This window comes from Hydra vulgaris, chromosome 02 (assembly GCF_038396675.1).
Source record: "Hydra vulgaris chromosome 02, alternate assembly HydraT2T_AEP".
Taxonomy (NCBI): Eukaryota; Metazoa; Cnidaria; class Hydrozoa; order Anthoathecata; family Hydridae; genus Hydra; species Hydra vulgaris.
Genome location: NC_088921.1, coordinates 9,702,686 through 9,722,500, shown reverse-complemented (window position 1 = coordinate 9,722,500; position 19,815 = coordinate 9,702,686). Strand labels below are relative to the sequence as shown.

Sequence of the window (19,815 nt, the reverse complement as noted above, 5' to 3'; positions counted from 1 at the left end):
TTAATAACATACAATCTAATCTATTCCAAACAACCCTATAAAAGTTTTTTTTTTTTTAAATATATTTATATGTTTGTTTAAGATAAAATAGATAATGGCTCACATATTTAACAACCATCAAATAATGTATCAGCGAAAAGTCTACAAAAAGTTAAATATAAAACCTAATATTCCCAATCATCACAAATAAAACGTGATTTAATTTTTAGTTTACATATTTGTTTAATCTGTGTTTCTTTATAATAAGGCACACATTCAAATGTCATTCAGAAGACTTATGAATGTTCAACGCTGACCAAAAAAAAATTTCAGTTCCAAAAAGGTCTAGGACATTCAGGACGTAAACTGAACGTACATTGTATGTTTTTGTATGTCCAGTGTTAGCTGGGCATTAGATAATTTAAAAGTATTTTGATTAAATGCTTTGATAAAAATCATAAGAATAATAAAAATGTTAAAGTAGGCAAAACTACAAAAAAAAATGGTCCATTAATAATTGTAAATGTGGAATCACGTGTCAAAGTTTTAATTTTTTGGTTTTAATATAAATTTGTTTATCTTGAATAAAAATACTTTAATGTATGATAAAACAGTGTGAGTTATTGACTGTAAAACATGGTGAATTTAATATTAAGGTGGGGGCTGTTGTGGTTAAAATGCCACCAGTGACTTTGTAAAAGTAGAGGAAGTAATGACAATAGTTTATTTGTACACTTAAAAAATCATGCTACACCTTCAGAAAGATAGGTTAATGGGAAGCCATTTATTTATTCAGAAGAAAATGACTTGAATCCAAGACATATTTTTCAAAAAATTGTATGTGTTATTTGATTGAGTTCAATAAAAATCAAATATTGATTAAAATGATTTAGCTTCCCTAATCACAAAATTTCTCTCCAACTGGATTTTCATGGGAGGAATTAAAATTAATGTCAAACTAACGCCTAATGATGCATAAGATGTGGAAAAAACTTATTATTTAGTGACAAAATTGACTTTGAAAAATTGGATTAGTTATTATTGTTCAAGAATATGTATGTTGTTATTGTCGCTAAAGGTGATTAAAAAGCAAGTAAATTATAAACTAATCTAATTGGACTTATATATCTAATCTAATTACTTATCTAACGGGACTAAATAGTAAATAGAGCTTCGATATCTTATTTCGAAAAGTATAACAATTCAAATAATTATGGACGGTAGTGTATCTATGTGTGTTTGTGTGTATGTGTAAATATGATTCAGCAAGTATATATATAATTTTCTCACGATTTAAAAAAAACTTTTTATATTAAAAGCCTTTGAGAAGTTTATTAAAAAGGTTTTTAAAGACGCAGCAGGTTTAAGAAATAAAGTTGTGAAATAATGGATTGCAATATTGGATGTTGAATGCAGCCTACTAATTATAAATTATTTGACAATTTTTGAGTTAAAAGAGTTTGCGACTCCACTTACGATTGTAAAAATGGTTGAGACATCGGACACTATATAAGTTTCGAGAACTATGCAGAATATTTATAAGAGTAGAACAACTCAACCATTTACTGAAAACACTACAACTACTAAGTATAAAAAAATAAAATACTGTGAGGCATCAAAGGACCAAACATGTGTAGTTCATTTTAACTTTTTTGCAAAGATTATGGTTTTAGGTTAGATCATGCTACAATGCAAGCCAAAAGAAGAAATAAATCAAAAATAGGAATTTTAATTACTATTATATTTAATAATATATATTTGTTGTTGGGAGGAAATAAACTTGGGGTCAGCTAATCTGACCAATATCAGTTTAAATCAAATCAGTACTTATAGACAGAAAGAAATATGTTTTAAAGACTTAAAATGTTAAACTCCAAAAAAATTTTAGAAATACAGAACTTAAAGATCTCTTTTCAAAATGATATTAACTATAACATCATATATAATCAATTATGCTATCATATTTTCTATGTCATCAATATTTTATCTTGTTTCTTTGAATTCAAATCAAATAAATGTTATTAATTAAAAGTCAAAACTAAGCTCCTGTCAAGCTTCTATGGTAAATTTAACTCAAAACTTCATTAAAAAATATTTTTCTAATTAATGCTTGATGTTTTCTATTGGAATACAAGAATTTAAATATAAGGTAACATTGACGCATCTTTAGAAAATAAATTTAGCTGTGACAAACTAAATTTGGTATGCAATATTTCTATGTTTGTTATATATTTATATTTCTTATGTTTACTAATGATAATGCTGCCAGAAAATGATGAAGATTTTAATCAGTTATCTAATATTATTGATAGATAATTAGTTTTGTTTTTAGGGTTCAACTATCAGTATTATCCCTATATGGGGTAACATAGACAGTAGTATGTTTTATGTTGTAAATGTTAAATTACATCATAAGGGGTAATATTATCATTGGAGTATTGACAAACGAAATAGAGAAAGCATTTTTAATATATGTTAGCACTAACCTACATTTTCGTTTTAAAAATAAGCAGCATTAAAAAGTTGTACGATTGCAAATAAAATATAATGTAATATTATTTTTTGAAAGATATCAATTAGCTTCAGTTCTGATAGTGCCTATTTAAAAAAATATAAAAAACTTATTTAATGATTAAAAATTTTTTCTCCAAGATTTGTCAAACTATTAAGTTCTACATTACATGACTCAATATCTGATTACGACAAAATCCTGCGGCACTGTAATTTTTTTCATTTGCAGGTTTTGATGTTTTGTTTTTACCAACATTAAGCAACATTGTTAAGTGTGGATTTTAACATTTTTTAATTGTCGATATTTAGATTTTTGACATTTGGTTTTAGACATTTGATGTTTTGGTTTTAGGTCGGTTTTAGACATTTGATGTATTGGTACATTTCTTTTTTTTTTTAAATTAATCTTTTAATTTAAGGTTTGTTTGATACTATTTCATGTAACTGTGAAAGATTCATCAGATGTAAGACATTCTGTCAACTTTTACTTGATGCTTGGCACATGGGATGACATAGGCATTTCTGTCAATGTTATCTCAAAACTGAAATATAGGTTTAAAGTAAAAATGCAACAAAAAAGTTTAAAATGCAAAGTATTTTGGAACAACATCATAAAAACACATGTAAAAATGATATTATGTAAGGTTTTATCTATATTCAGACTAAAGTTTTTCGTCAACAAAAAACTAGAAATAAGTTTAACTTAAGCCCTCTGTATTGTGTTGTTCTTTGGAAAGAGGAGGGGCTGGAAAAAAATCTTTGTTACAAAGAGCACTGATTAATATTTATTAAAGAAGTTTTTTCCCAATAATAAAATTTTACAACTCACCTACGTACTCACCCTAAAACTAGGTAGAGGCGAATATTTAAAATAATAATAATACAACTATTTATTGCTTTTATCAGTCTTTAATCTGATGCCTAGTATTTAAAAAAATTTGCTGTAGCAAATATTGGAAAACAAAGTTTTAAAACAATAATACTACTATTAATAACAACAATAATAATTATAAAATTTACTATAATAAAATTAGAAAATTACTATAACTATAATAAAAACATAATGAGATAACAAAACTAATTAAAAGTAATGTAAATATTATAACAATAAATTATAATTATTTAAATAAATAATATATTTAATTAAATAAATTATATTAAATTGTATTTAGGTAATTATAATGATAATACTATTAAAGGGTTTTGTCTGATCAAATGAATCAAATGAGTGATACCAATTTGTACTGTAAACAAAATCAAAACATTTAAATATTATAGTTGGTGTAATAATGAATAGAATCACAATATTCAAAAATATGGCTAGTGTAATAATGAATAAAATCACAACATTCAAACATATGGTTAGTGTAATAATGAATAGAATCACAATATTCAAACATATGGTTAGTGTAATAATGAATAAAATCACAACATTCAAACATATGGTTAGTGTAATAATGAATAGAATCACAATATTCAAACATATGGTTAGTGTAATAATGAATAAAATCACAACATTCAAACAAATGGTTAGTGTAATAAATAATAAAATCACAACATTCAAACATATGGTTAGTGTAATAAATAATAAAATCACAACATTCAAACATATGGTAGTGTAATAATGAATAAAATCACAACATTCAAACATATGGTTGGTGTAATAATGAGTGATAAGAGGTATATGGATAATAAAATTATTTAAAAAGGAAATCAAAAACACACCTGTATTTTTTACTCAATTAATTTACTAAAATAATTGTCACAAAATGTACTAACTCAGACACAACAATGTAAAATTGTTTTTTTTTTTTTTTTAATGTTTTAATAAAAAAAAAGTAATCATTGGCTTAATCTTAAATGGCCTTTCAATTGCTTCTTGCTTTAACATAACCAATCGCAAAATGTAATAAGAAACTCTTTACTCAAAATAATGAAACAAAAATCTAAATAAAAACTTGGTTAAGAATTCAAATAAATTGTAAATTCAAATTTTAGAAATAAAATGTTAAATTTGTAATTTATAGTTTCTGAATACGAATCTATGATACCTGTGCATACTAAAATATTTAAGATGATGATGATGATGATGATGATGATGATGATGATGATGATGATGATGATGATGATGATGATGATGATGATGATGATGATGATGATGACGATGATGATGATGATGATGATGATGATGATGATGATGATGAATTGTTTATATTTAGATACATCAGAGATGTGCACAACACTGAAAAAATATTATCGTGAAAATTATGGAAAAGTAAATGTAGTGCAACCACCATTAAATGCACCTGCACATGTTGATCTAATGAATAACTTTGTTGATCTATGCCTCGTTGATGCAGTTGATACTCAAATGGATGTTGTTTTTAGTTTGGAACGAAATAAATTTCTTGAAAAACAAATGAACTATACACCTATTTCATATAGTGAAGTTTTTTCGATAGAAAAATCTGTAATATTAATATCTGGAATAGCTGGTATTGGAAAAACATGGTTGCTTCAAAAATGTTTGCTTGATTGGTCAAGCGATTTAATTTGGAAAAATGTTGAACTTGTGTTTTATTTGGAATGCAAAAGGCTTAATCAATATCAAAATATTTCTAATATTAATGAATTGCTAAATGTTTTCTACAAAGATATTATAAATGATTTTAATATTAGTAATCATCCTGCACTGTTTATAATTGATGGATTAGATGAGTTTAAATTTTTAAATGAATTGATAAATCGCAGTTCAAGTTGTAACTATCCAATCTTCAATGCTTTAAGAGAAATTCAAAAATACAAGTATGTAGTTGCTGGTAGAGTTTATGCAATTGATCAATACCAAAGTATATCTACAGAGCATCGAAATAAGTTAACCATTCAAATAATGGGGTTCAACCAAACAGGAATACATAATTATATAGAAAAAAGCGTTAGTGATGAAAAAAAAGATGTTGTGAAAGAAACTTTATACGGTTCTCCAATAGCAAAAGCCATGGCATCTGTTCCATTTTATTTATGTTCCATGTGTAAAATTATTAGTGATTCAAAAGAAATAAATAAAAGTTCTTTCTTAACAATGACAAATTTATATGCAAGCATTTTTTTATACTTTTTTCAAAATCACATCATAAATACGAATGAATTGATGAATAAGATAATTGAAGACGATTCCAATAAGAAATATATTTTAAATATTTGTAAAATTGCATATGAATTGTTTGTTAATAATAAAGTAATTTTTTCAGAAGAAGAAATTCAAACTTTTATCATTGATTTTGATAAAAATGAAAGTAATCTTTTTGGATTTATAGAAAAGATTGGAACAAATCTTGGATGTTATTATCAATTTGCACACTTAACAATAATGGAGTTTTGTGCATCTGTATATGCATATAACTGTTTAAGTAGTGAAGAGATTATAGACAATAAAAAGCTGGAGAGTTGCTTATCGATGATTTGTGGATTAACTAATAAAAGCCAAAATAGTTTATTAAAATTTCTTGTTAACTTGAATCCTTCAAAAAATGGTTCTAAAGAATTTTTGTATTCTATTTTAGGTAAGTTCTAATACGCATTAATATGGATCACTGTATAGAAGCATGAAGCTGCTTAATAAGATATGATAAATATATAAATTTTTACCTTATTTTAAAAAAAAAAGATATTTCTGTTAATGCATGTTTTTAGGAGGTAAGTAGAGTAATTCTGTCATTTCTAAATTTTTTTGTTTGTTTTATAATGTTATCATGTATATACATGATAACATTTATTTATTTTTATACAACTACAAAAACTTGATTAAAGTCAATTAAATTATTTTTAAAACAAAAGAAAAACAAAAAATGGTTTTAAAATAAATATTGAGTTAGTTATAAATTAGTTATTTTGTAATTTGATGCAAATTACTCGCAAAATTTATTTTTGTAAATTTATTAGACATTTTAGGATGATTGTTTTTAAAACTTTTTAACTTGATGATAAGTGTTTTTTACTAAACTAAAAATAAGCTAAAGTTGTCATCAGTAATTATAGTTAACAATAATCAAAGATTATCAACAAAAAAATATGTATCAATTTGATAATAAATTGCATATTAATAATATTGAACCATTTTTTAATATCAGCGATTTTAAATTTAAATTAGAGTTAATTCAGTTCATAGCAAGCGTTGTTTTTTTTACCTAAATTTTCGAGTTTTTTTTTTAAGGTAAATATATTGTTTTTTAATTTATGTGAGTTCTTTTTTGATTCATTTTGTTTCTTAATAGGTATTACTTTGGTAAATTAATAATAATATACAAGTTTATCTTTATTTAGTAGTCCACTTAGTAAAGGGTCGTCCATAAACTACGTACGCCAAAAATTTTGAGACCTTAATGACGCGTTTTTTTTTGGTGGGGGGGGGGGGGCTTCCGACTCATTAGCCATGGCATTGCTAAAACTTGTTTTTTGTTAACTTAAAAAATAGGTTGCCTGAATTACACCTTACTCAGTGCCAGTATATAAAAGATGGTATGTGCGCCCGCAAGATTTTTTGATGTTCCGGATAGGACACTTTCACACATTGTGCAAATGCCAAACTTAAGTATGTTTATACCTATGCCAAATGAGGGGGCCATGCAAAAAATTGGTATGGCGGAGGCCTGGGAACAAAAAGCCTTGAAAAGCTTGCCCCCTGGGTTCTCCTCCCTGCCTTATTTAAATTTATCGACAGATTTTAAATTTCAATAACAAATATTGTAAATTACAAAAGTTATGACCATGCAAAATTTACAGCCCATATTTTATTTTTAGGGGTGGGGGGACGGAAAATTTGCGCCCATGCATGTGTGTGCATAGATGGAAACTATACCCTCTACTATATCTCTCTATTTTAACTTTTTTATTGATTAGCTGGTTAATTGTGATAAATTAGAAAATCGAAGTACGTACTTTTAAATTGAATCCTCCACTCCACCCCCACCCCCATACGCTTCGTACATTTTTTGAAGACCTCGACCCCTTTCCCCCCCCCTCTCCCCTTTCTCCTATGAGCTTACGTACTTTATGGACGACCCCTAACTCACGTACTTCACTTTTCTTCAAGTGACTTAAACTACGCTAATGACGTCAAAGAAAGATGATATAAACGAAAACCGCAATTAATTTTTTGTTCCAATTTTAATTTTTTTAATATAATATTTTATACAGAAACTTATTTGTTTATTTTCTCTAGCACAGTTTAAATTAAAAATCAACACATTTTCAAGCTTTAAACTTGATTTACAGTCATTTTATAAAATGCGATCAAAAAAATCTCGAAAATTTACTTTAATTCGCAATTCGCTAGATTCTCATTTTATAAAAATTGTTGCGATAGTTACGATACGTTTTTTTTTTTATCGAGCCTATCTTTTTTTTTTTTTTGATACATCAAATTATTTCATAAGAATTTAAGAATAAACAGAACGTTTGATTTAGTTTAATTAGAGTGAACAGTATAATTCCGTAGAGAAGTTAAACGTTTGATATCAATTATACATTTTTGAAGTAGTTTTGATTTAAATTTAAAGCTCATTTTTTTTATTATAAACATCAAAATCAAGCTTGCCGTATTGATTTTTCAATATTTTGAGATCCTAATCGATTGTAATTTTAATTGACTGTCTTTTCAATTTTTTTAATTTCTATATATTTCCACGATTTCCCACCTTTTTTTTGTTATTTAACACTCGGTCCAAGTTTTAATCGTCCATTATTACTTAGCGGAATAAGGATATAATTCCTGTAAATATATATATATTTTTTTTCTGCTTACAGTGAATGTTTAATTTTCGCCGAGAACGTTTGTAACTTTAGCTTAAAAAGAATACAGAGAAATATCAAATATATAAAACAAAAAAAATATATTTATAAAATGATTGTATGAAATAAAGATTTTTAACGACTTTTAATATTTGTTTTTTAAATATTTCTAACACAAAAATTTTTCCATTTTATTAGCAAAAAACATTATTTTGGTAGAAAGCAATACATTCGTTGTTAGTTTTTATTTTTATTTTTTAACATTAAATTGATTTAAAAATTTGTTTTTAAGTGATATTTGTTCACTTGTTTTCATTCTTTTATTTAGTATACCATTTTATCTGGTTTGCCTTGAAAAGTTATTGGGTTTTTTTTTAACCTAAAATATGAATATTTGTGTTCAGTTTAAAAAATGCCACTTATATATACTTTTAGTTGAGTTTTTATTTGGGAATCTAGAATTAACGTATTTAATCAAATGTATTTGATGCCAACCCTGGTAGCTATGCTTTAACAACCCTGGTAGCTATGCTTTAACAACCCTGGTAGCTATGCTTTAACAACCCTGGTAGCTATGCTTTAACAACCCTGGTAGCTATGCTTTAACAACCCTGGTAGCTATGCTTCAACAATCCTGGTAGCTATGCGTTAACAACCCTGGTAGCGATGTTTCAATAACCCTGGTAGCTATACTTCAACAACCCTAGTAGTTATACTTCAACAACCCTGGTAGCGATGTTTCAACAACCCTGGTAGCTATGCTTCAACAACCCTCGTAGCAATGAAATTATTTTTAACTAAGATTTTGACTATAATTTTTCAATAAATTTTAATATTATTATCTTTTGTTTTTCGTGACCTGTTCTTATTTCTTTTATAAGTATTTCTTATTTCTCTGTGAAATTTTATTGTTTATTCTAATTAAAGTGCATCTCATAATATATTTCATATTATGAAATATACAAGTTATAAACAGAAAAAAATATATTTATAAAACATAAATTCTCTGTGAGTTTCAAATCAACGTCAAAATAGCATATTTAAACTTTAAAACTCTTTGAGTTATGGTTTTTATTTACATAACTTATTTCAAAAAAAGATAGCCGAAGAAGCTTTTCGATTTCATATTTCTAAATTTAATTTTTTTTTTTTTTTGACAAATTCGATTTACAAACTTTTATTTAAAATCTGTGTTTGAATGAAGAACGATTTCCTTTTGTATTTTTAAAACAACTGAACGATGTTATTTTTGTAAATTTAAATAAATTTCTACGTTGGTTTGAAATGAATAACTAAGTACTTATTTTTTTGTTCGTATAAAGTAATTTGTCATATATTATTTTAAGCATGTTACATTTATAATAAAATAAAATTATTTTGTTTTAAAAATGTGATAAATAAAAATTATTTTTAAATAAAATGTTAAATATGTGTATGATAAAATATCATAATAATATATAACTTTAATTATAACTTAATATTAATTTATATAATAATGTGTAGAATATTATAATATATATAATATTATAATTTCGATTACTATTTTAACTTTTATTTATTTGTTATTTCATATTTTTCTTTAGATCGTCTTCTTAAATTATCTCGTCAATGTGATAAAACTTATTACGTTGATTTATTCATTGAATGTTTTTATGAAAGTCAATCATCATTTACTGATGAAATAAAATTAATCGTCCATGAACGAGAGTGGAAGATTTTGATTCATGATGGAAAAACTTCTTACAAAACTTCTTGTGAAAATTATTTCGTAAGCCATTACATTAAATCTGGAAGAAAGTTATCGGAGTTAAATGTTGATAAAAATATTTTAAGTGATGAAGAAAAAAATCTTATAATTCTATGTTCTACAAATGTTCGCCACGTCAGCTTTTGGTCTCCAATTAGATTTGAAGGAAGGAAACCGAAAGATAAGATTGAAGTATTGTTGATAAGAATCTCACGTGATTTAATAACGAAAAAAGAATTTGAAGAGAATTTTCTTCCGTGGATTAATTTTTGTGAAGTATTATATCTTTACCTTCACGACGACATCAATTACTTTGATGAGATTTGTGAATGGATTCGTTGTTCGAATGTCGAGAGGTTTACGATCGAGTACCGTGGAAAATATTTTGATTACTTGATGAATTAAAAAACTTTATTACACAGAAAAATGTTTAATATCTTAAGTAAAATATAAACAATAATTACAAATTGTTAAATGAATTATTTAATATAATATTTTATAATTAAAATAAACGTATTAGTTTTAATAATATTTTAGTTTTGTATTTTTAATATGTTTAAAAATTTAAATCAATAAAATATATTTTATTTTAAAATATTAGTAATAGTAAAATAATCATTTTATTAAACTATTTTATTTATTATTGTTATTATTATTATTATTATTATTATTATTATTATTATTATTATTGTTATTATTATTTTTATGCAACATAATTATTTCTTCAATATATATTTATAGTATTGCAACATACTAAAAAGTTTTTATACTATTTCAACAACCTCTTAAAAAAATGTTTAAAATTTTAGTTTAATTAACAATAATTATAATTTTTATTAAATGGAATATAAGATATATAGTTACAAATAAATAAATAAAAACTAGAATTATTTTCGTTTTCTTTTTTTATAAATTGAATTTCAATAACATAGAGGTAAATTAAAATAGAGGTTTTGAAATTTGATTTGAACTGATAGAGGTTTGAAGTAGAAGGAAATACGGGTTCCAAGCCAAAAAAGCAGATTTTCAAAAAATAAGTCTATGGCTTGGAAAGTATGGTATATTTTCAACCATTTTTAATAACTCTATGGCTTAGAAATGGCTTGGAAAGTATGGTATTATTTCAAACATTTCTAAAAAAGTGTGTGATCTCTACCTATTATGGAGATGAATCATACTTTCTAAGAAAGTATGATGAATCTTCACCATTTTTCAACATGTATATTATGAGATCTCTTCAACCAGAATGACGTGGTACTAACTTAATTTTAATTTCAATAAAGAAATAATAATTATAAGGTGAAATCTAGACGCAGCTCATTGAGGACCTACACGTAAATGTAATTGTTAAGCTCATGCATAAAATAAAGCATATACTATTACAAATTCTTCGGACTTATCAATTCTTTATTATCAACCCATTAGTTGAACGACTCAGGATATCCATACCACTTTACTAATGATTTGTTTTTGAGTTTACGAATAACTTTTTCAATTCTAAATATGTTTTGATCAGTTTTTTTAATTTCTTGTTCATAAAAAGTGCCTTGTATTTCTTCATCATTATCGTCAGTTATTTTATACGTTGGTGGATCTGCGAACTGAATTTGTGACACAGTAAAAACCTCTTCAGTCCATCTCGGTGTGTATCCTTTTTCAAACGTTCCTTTCTTTTTAGTTATCCTAGTTCTATCACCAATTGAAAACTTTGGTTTTACAGACTCTGATCGTGCGTTTCCATTTAGATTTAACCAAACAATATTTTCATTTTTTTTATCGCTAGCTGCAACTGGTGTCATTTTAATTGAGGAATGCTTTGTGCTGTTGTATTTATTTACCATTTCATCCAAAACGTCATTATATTTTCTAGTAGAATTAGCTGAAAAGTACTTGAACATTTTATCTTTCATTGTTCTATTCCAACGTTCAATTACGCAACTTTTTTCATCATTTTCAGTTGCATATAACTCAACATCAAGCGCTTTAACATGCTCATTATAAAATTCTAATCCTGTATCTAGCTATATTTTTTGACAATTTCTTTCTTTAAAAATTTTATTTAAAGCATTAGCAACATCAACTCCAGTTTTACTTATCAATGGAACAATCCATCCATACTTCGAAAAAACAAGTATTTTAAATCATCATTGAAAAAATAAGTATTTTATATCATCATTGAATTTGGAAAAAGATTTCACGTCAACTAAATTAGCAGCCCATATTTCATCGGTTCCGTTTACAATAACTTTTCTTTTTCTGAAATGATTTATAATTAGTCTATGAAGCTCGTTTGCAAATTTGTCGGTCCATTTTAATTCTTTATCTTTGTCTTTTTTACTGATTGTTGGTGGTTTTTTTCAACATCTTATTCATATGGGTTCAAAGAACCTAATCCAAACTTTGCTTTAGATGATATAATAGGTTTAATAATATCTCGTTCAATTCCTTCACGTATTGTTGGATTTTTTATGGCATCCATTTCTTTGATCATAATTTTATTAGCTAAATTTCTTTTTGCAGTATCATTGAAGTATTTACAAGCAAAATTGTGATGATAAGCTGCATTATCAACTCCATCAACAGGTTTCCTCCATTCTTTGCATGCGTCAGTAGAAGCTAATCGTTCATCTAAATTAGTACCACGACCTGCAAAGTTCATACCATGTAAATGCATTTCACCTGGGAACTGTGACAATGGTAGTTTTATTTTACTTGTTGCTAAATTAATTGAGCTTACTAAATCACCTCCTTCTTTTGCTGATACGAATTTAATTTCTATTTTTCTGCAAATGGCACAAGTTCCACGTTGCATATTTTATAGTTTTTACTAACAACATTTTGTAAGTTTAGTGTATCTGTTTTGTTTCTACATTTGAGACAGTACATTTTTAGATATATAGAAAATAAAGTAATTAAATATATTTTTTTAAGAAAAAATCTTAAATATATTAAATGAATATTATTGATTTTTCATGGAATGCGAATAACAATTAAAAAAATAATAAGTTGTTTTCTAAGAGTATAAGAGGAATTATCGTTGGAAAGTCGGGTTGTGGAAAAACTACTTTATTATTGAATTGACTTTTGAGACCTGGTTGGTTAAACTATAATAATTTACAAGATTTTGGAAAATCTCTTTTTCAACCAGAATACATAATATTAAAACAATCTTGAAAAAAAATTACCATAAGAAATTATTCTTGATCTATTTAAGTTACAAGATAAAATAGAAAAATTAAATGCAAAACTTGAGCTTATAATTGAAGACATTTCAAAAAATTTAAATGAGAAAACGGATATGGAGTGCAAGTTTCTTGAAACAGCAGAAAATGTACCTGATCCTGAAGATCTCGATATTCATAAGAATAATTTGATAATATTTGATGATTTACAATTAACAAAGCAAAATAAGTGTGAAAAATATTATATAAGAGGAAGACATCGTAATGCAGATTGTTTCTATCTTGCACGAAATTATTTTATGTTACCTAGGCAAACTATACGAGAAAATGCAAATTTTATATGTTTATTTCCACGAGATTCAAAGAGTTTAAATCATATTTATAATGATCATGTTTCAAGTGATATGTCAAAAGATGAGTTTAAAAGTTTTTGTAAGAAAGCTGGGTCAGGGCTTCATGGATTTGCTATTATAGAACAATCTTCTAAAAGAGATCATGGAAAATATAGAAGTGGATTAAATGTTTTTATATACCAACTTGTTAATTTTTAAAAAAATCTTTAAAAAATAATTTTTAAAAAAATTACTTAAAAAATACTATCCTTTATACAAAAAACAAAAAAATGGCGTATTATTTATCAGTGAGCGGAAATAACAATATCTTAAAAACTAAGTTTGCCCCTATTATTACACTTAGAGAAGACAGAGAATATGAAATGGCTCTAGTTAGTTTAGAGACATATTACAGTTTTCCTAATAATAATTTTTTAAACAACAATTTTAGATATAAAGCAAATAACGGATCAACTTGGAAGGATATATACATTCCAGATGAATGTTATGAAATTAATGATATAAATAAATATATCCAATTGATATACAATAAGTGATCATATTTCTAAAGCTTTAGTAGATGGAAGTATAGATGACAATGAATTTAAATTAATACTAAGTGAACTTGAAAAATTTAAAGCCATGCTTGAGAAAATAAGAACAAATTCAATAGAATTAATTAATGAACAAACTAAAGAATCATTAATTAAACAAGGAAGAGATGATGCAATTAATATACTTAAAAGCAGATTTAGTACAAATGTAAACGTAAAAGCACAAAATAATGTATTAAAATAGTTTATTAAAACATAAATAATAAAACATAAAATACAACATAACAAATTATGTTGTATTTTTTAGAAAAAGCAAAATGTAATTTTTAATAATTGAAGATCCTGAAAAAAGAGACAAAATTGTTAAAGATTTCTTAGATACTAAAAAAAGAAAACAGAATAATAGTTTATATGAAAAGATGGGTGAAACTAATTTACAGTTAGACTTATAAAAATTGTACAAGCCATTAACTGATAGTCAAGATGGAATAAAAGAAAACATAAATAAATTGCAAGATCAAGCTAATAAATTTGCACTCACTTTTTAAACGTCTTTTCCTGAAGCAAATAGAGAGATAATGATTACTGATTCTAAAGAACTACTGCCTTCTCATGAAGAAAATAAAGGTATGAGGATAGGAAAAATTGCAACAGTTATACAACAATTATTTTATATTGGAAAAAAGCCAATACATAGTAGTGATGATGATATAATTATTAATCATGAAACAAATTATGGTACTCCTGGTCTTTGGGAGTTGATAACAAAGTTTAATCCTAATAAGGAAATTTTTAATGAAAATGACCTTAAAAATTATCAAAATATATTAATACAAACAGATGCAATTACTTCTGAAAATCCTTACAAACCAAAGTCATCTTGGAGTTGAAAATACAGAGAAATAATATCCCCCATTTGGAAAGATATAAAAGAATATAGGAAGAGTGAATCAAGAGGAACAGGAGTAGGGAGAGGAATAGGAACAAGAATAGGGACAAAAATACAAAATATAATTCTTCCTAGCGACCCTAATGCATTAATTGAAATGTTTGATTTGCGTATAGCTGCATGAAAAGCAGATAACACTGGAGCAAGAAATGAAGCTGCTGCAATTTGTGATGAATTATTACGACATGGTATAATAAATAGTTCACAGTATAAAGCAATACAACAAAATAATTTATAGTTATATATCAGTTCATATAAAAAAAATATATATAGTACATAAAAAATGCTAATTATTCATAATAAGAGATATAAAAAGAAATATGCTATTGGAGGAAGTGGTATATTCGAAAGTATTAGAGATTTATTTAAACGAATAAAAACGTCAAATGTAACAAGAGTATCATAAGCTGTGTTGAAGAAGTTGGCTGCTACTGATTTAGGAAAAACTGCAATAACTACTGCTAAATCAGCAGGAAAAGAGCTTTCAACATCAGCACTAGAAGCTGCAAGAAGTGCTGCAGTTGAAAAAGGAAAACAAATAATTGATAAAGCATCTTCAAAAATAGTTTCACAACCTGCTACTAATAAAAAAATTGATGAAATAATTTCAAATTTGTTTGGATCTAATGATCTGATTAATAATGGATCTGAAAGATCTAAAAAAAATTATGCAGATGATATATCAACAAATATAAATAAACTGATGATGGGTTCTGCAATAAGATCATCAAAAAAGTATCAAATGAAAATGCTATAAGAATTGAAGATCTAGTTAAAAATGGACGTGACCTTTGACTTGCGTAGTATACTTGGGTAATAGACTTGCGAAATTTTTTATATAATTAGTTTTTTTAAGAATTGTCAATCAAAAAAAAAATTTGTATATTGGATATAAAAAAACAAAATGACAACTTCCGAAGTATTAAATTTTACAGAAATCCCAATTGTAGATAATGGATATGAAAGAATTTCATGAATATGAGCCAGTGGCTCGTACAAATCTAAATAGTGCTGGAGAAATAAGAATCAATATTGAGCAAGAAGATTTGTTCACACTTCCATCTGAAGCTTTTCTCTTATTTGAAGGACAACTTGTTAAACTTGCTGAAGGAACAGCTTATGCTAATACAGATGCAGTGACGCTTACAAATAATGGTATTATGCATTTATAAAGTCAAATATCGTACCAGTTATCAAACCAAAATATAGAAACTGTTTATCACCCAGGTCAAGTAACTACAATGTTAGGAATGCTTAAATACCGAAATGACTTTCAATTAGCGCAAGGATTAAATCAATTGTGGTATAAAGATACTGCAATAACAGCAGTACTTGCTGAGAACTCAGGGTTTGCATTAAGACAAGCATACATAATTCAGAAACCAACTACAAAAGAAACATTTTCATTTTGCATACCTTAAAGACACATTTTTGGATTCTGTGATGTTACGACAAAGTTATTTATGGATTTAAACATACACTAACCCATCTAAGAAAAAGTGATGATGATGCAATTTAAAGCTTTCTGTGGCAGCTGCAGGAAAAGTTAATCTTAATAAAATATCATTGTTTATGCCATATGTGATCCCATCAGATGTAGAAAGGGTTATTCTTTATAAATCTATTGAATCTAAAGTGACACTTCCAGTAAGTTTTAGATTGTGCGTAAAAGACATCTCCTGAAAAACATTATTAAGATACATTATTGTTGCATTTCAAACAAGTAAGGATGGAGGCCTAAATGCTAATGCTTCAATATTTGATCATTGCGACTTGAAAAATATGTACATTATGCTTAATCAAGAAAGATATCCTGCTGTTGATTATAACTTGTCATTCCCAAATCAGCCATTTTCAAGAGCTTATAGAGATGCAGCTGTGTTTAATGAAAAATTTTATGGAATGAATGAATTGATCACACACAGCAATATGAATCTTTCTGACTATAAAGATTTATACCCACTTTTTGTTTTTGATGTTAGTAAACAATAAGAAAGATTAAAATTATCAACAATAAATGTACAAGTTAAAGCAACATTTAATATGGCTGTTCCTGCAGATACTGAAGCTATTGCAGTTGTAATATCTGATAGAATGATAGAATTTCAATCAGATGGGAATAAAATAAATGTTGTGTATTAAATTTTTTGAAAATTAAATTTTTTTGAAAATTAATTAAAGTTTTTTTCTTTATATACTAAAAAGAATGAAATACACAAAGAAAAGTTTAAAAAATTTATTAGAAGAAAGTAACATTTCAAAAACATCTGACAATATCGCTTTATTGCTTATGATTGCTATAGATAATGGGTTGTTAGATAAAGAATCAATTATGAATGAAGTGAAAGAATTAAATGATAAAAGACCAGTTGGCAGACCTAGAATACATTCAATGAAAGAACCAATGAGAAAAAAACAATCAAGCCTAAAATACATCGTGAAAAAGAAGAAAAAAAAGAAATAGATCCAAAATATGAAAGATTAAAAACAATTAAGAAAAAACCAGTCACTGTTAAATTTACAAACATGGAAACTGGAGAAGTTAAAATATCTAAATCATTATATAGTGCTATGCAAGATACTAAACATTGATGGAGATATCTTGAATTACGTGATGGAAAAGTTGATAATGGATTTAAGATTGAAATATTTAAATCTGAAAATTTTGAGAGAGAGTTATAAAACCTTCTTATAGAATTAGAGGGTAGAGACAAATAGAATAATTATAATAAATATATGCTTGAAAAATATTTATATGTGCTTTGTAAATATTTTTAAGAAATAAAATCTCGTTATACAAAAAATGGAAAATATACTCGATGAGCCTATTCCAGATATAGCACCTTCAGAAATTTTAACTTCTACACCTTTTGTATATAGAACATTAACAATTACAAAAGAGCAGGATATTTCAAAAAATAAAAATATTACTAATTATTGTAAAATACGAGGATTTGTATATATTTAAAAATAAAAATAAAGATATAATAAAAAATATGACAAGATATTTTTTTAAAAAAAGCTGTTTAAAGAAAATGAAAATTTAAAAAAAATATCTTGTTATATAAAAATGGAAAAAAAAAATGTCATATAACTAAAACAAATCGCACAAGAGCGAAAAATTAAACATTATTATAGAATGAGAAAAAGTGAATTATTAGACACTTTAGTGCACACACCTGTTGAGCGCACATCTGTAATTGTAACGCAATCTATAGCAGTTCGTAATACACCGATTGAACAAAGACCATCGCAATCTACAATAGGTTGGCTTATGTCATATGTGCCTGATACAATTAAAAATACAGTGAATACATTGGCAGCAAAAATCAATCAAAATGTCAACTCATTAAAAAATTTATACAATAAATTGGAAGTTAGAAATAAAGTTGAACCTGAAATAAAGTTGAACCTGAAAATAAAGTTGAACCTGAAAATAAAGTTGAACCTGAAAATAAAGTTGAACCTGAAAATAAAGTTGAACCTGAAAATAAAGTTGAACCTGAAAATAAAGTTGAACCTGAAAATAAAGTTGAACCTGAAAATAAAGTTGAACCTGAAAATAAAGTTGAACCTGAAAATAAAGTTGAACCTGAAAATAAAGTTGAACCTGAAAATAAAGTTGAAGAAATAAATAAAGAAATAAATGCAATAAAATTTAAATTAAATCAATCATCTATTAAAAATGTGACAAAACATTTTAAAGCTAAAGGAATAGAAGGTTATGATGGTTTACCATTCATAAATGCTGCTAAAAAAAGTGCGGTTGAAATAATAAATGAAAATATAAATTCAAAGGTTTATATAGCTCTCACTTGTGTAATGGAGCGCACTTCTTTTCTAACAGGAGAAACTAAAACCACAACTGTTATATTTAGAACTAATAATACAGCTGTATTAGAAACAACAGATTTGAGTGAATTATATGAAAGTATTGAGCATAAAATTTTTGAATCATTATCATCTTTTCAACAGTTAGGATCAGGTTTGAGGTTTGTTTCTGTTGAAAAGATGGAAATAAATATTATCGATTATAATCCTATTGAAGCTTAATCATACATTCCACTTGATAAATATTTAGCAAATAAAAATGCAATAATTAATATAAAAAATGAATATAATCAATGTTTTAAATTGTGTTGCAAGAGCATTAATCATCCTGAAAGAGTAGATAAAGAGCTTAAAAATCAAGCAGAAAAAATAAAACTGGGAAAAAAATAAAATTTCCATTATCATTAAATCAAATCACACAATTTGAGAAAAATAATCAAGATATCAATGTTAATGTATTGGGTTATGAAAACTAAGAAGTTCATATTTTGCGTGTGTCAAAGAATAATGAACGTAAACATCTAATAGATTTATTATTATTTTCAAATGGTGAAACTAATCACTATTGTTTAATAAAAAGTTTAAGCAGACTGCTATCGTCACAAGCATCTAAGAATAAATGTGCTATACACTATTGAAGGAATTTTTTACTTTGGTTTAATTCTGGAGAATCATTATCTAATCATAAAACGTATTATGAAACAAATGATTCAGTACGCATTGAACTTCTGCCACCAAAATAAACAATGCAATTTAATAATCACAACAAATCAATGAGAGTTCCGTTTGTAGTATATGCCGACTTTGAAAATTTTATCAAACCAATTGACACTTGTGAACAACACTTGAATGAATCTTATACTAACAATATCAAAAACATATTCCAAGTTTAATCTGTTATTTTATTAAATGTTTAGACAAAAGTATTTATCAAAGTAGT

General features: G+C 26.0%; 2 protein-coding genes across 7 annotated transcripts in view; both read left to right on the top strand.

Annotated features, from left to right (window-relative positions):
* LOC136076720 (NACHT, LRR and PYD domains-containing protein 3-like) overlaps window positions 1-10,494 on the top strand; it is a 49,313-nt gene extending 38,819 nt beyond the window's left edge. For all 6 annotated transcript variants that reach the window (XM_065790096.1, XM_065790097.1, XM_065790101.1 and 3 more), the window contains 2 exons: window positions 4,710-6,053; window positions 9,864-10,494. In XM_065790096.1, the coding sequence (XP_065646168.1) occupies window positions 4,710-6,053; window positions 9,864-10,432 (1,913 nt within the window). In that variant the 3' untranslated portion in view covers window positions 10,433-10,494. The remainder of the gene's footprint in view (window positions 1-4,709; window positions 6,054-9,863) is intronic.
* LOC136076723 (usherin-like) overlaps window positions 1-19,815 on the top strand; it is a 765,758-nt gene that overhangs the window by 458,366 nt on the left and 287,577 nt on the right. The gene's annotated exons all lie outside the window — the stretch shown is intronic.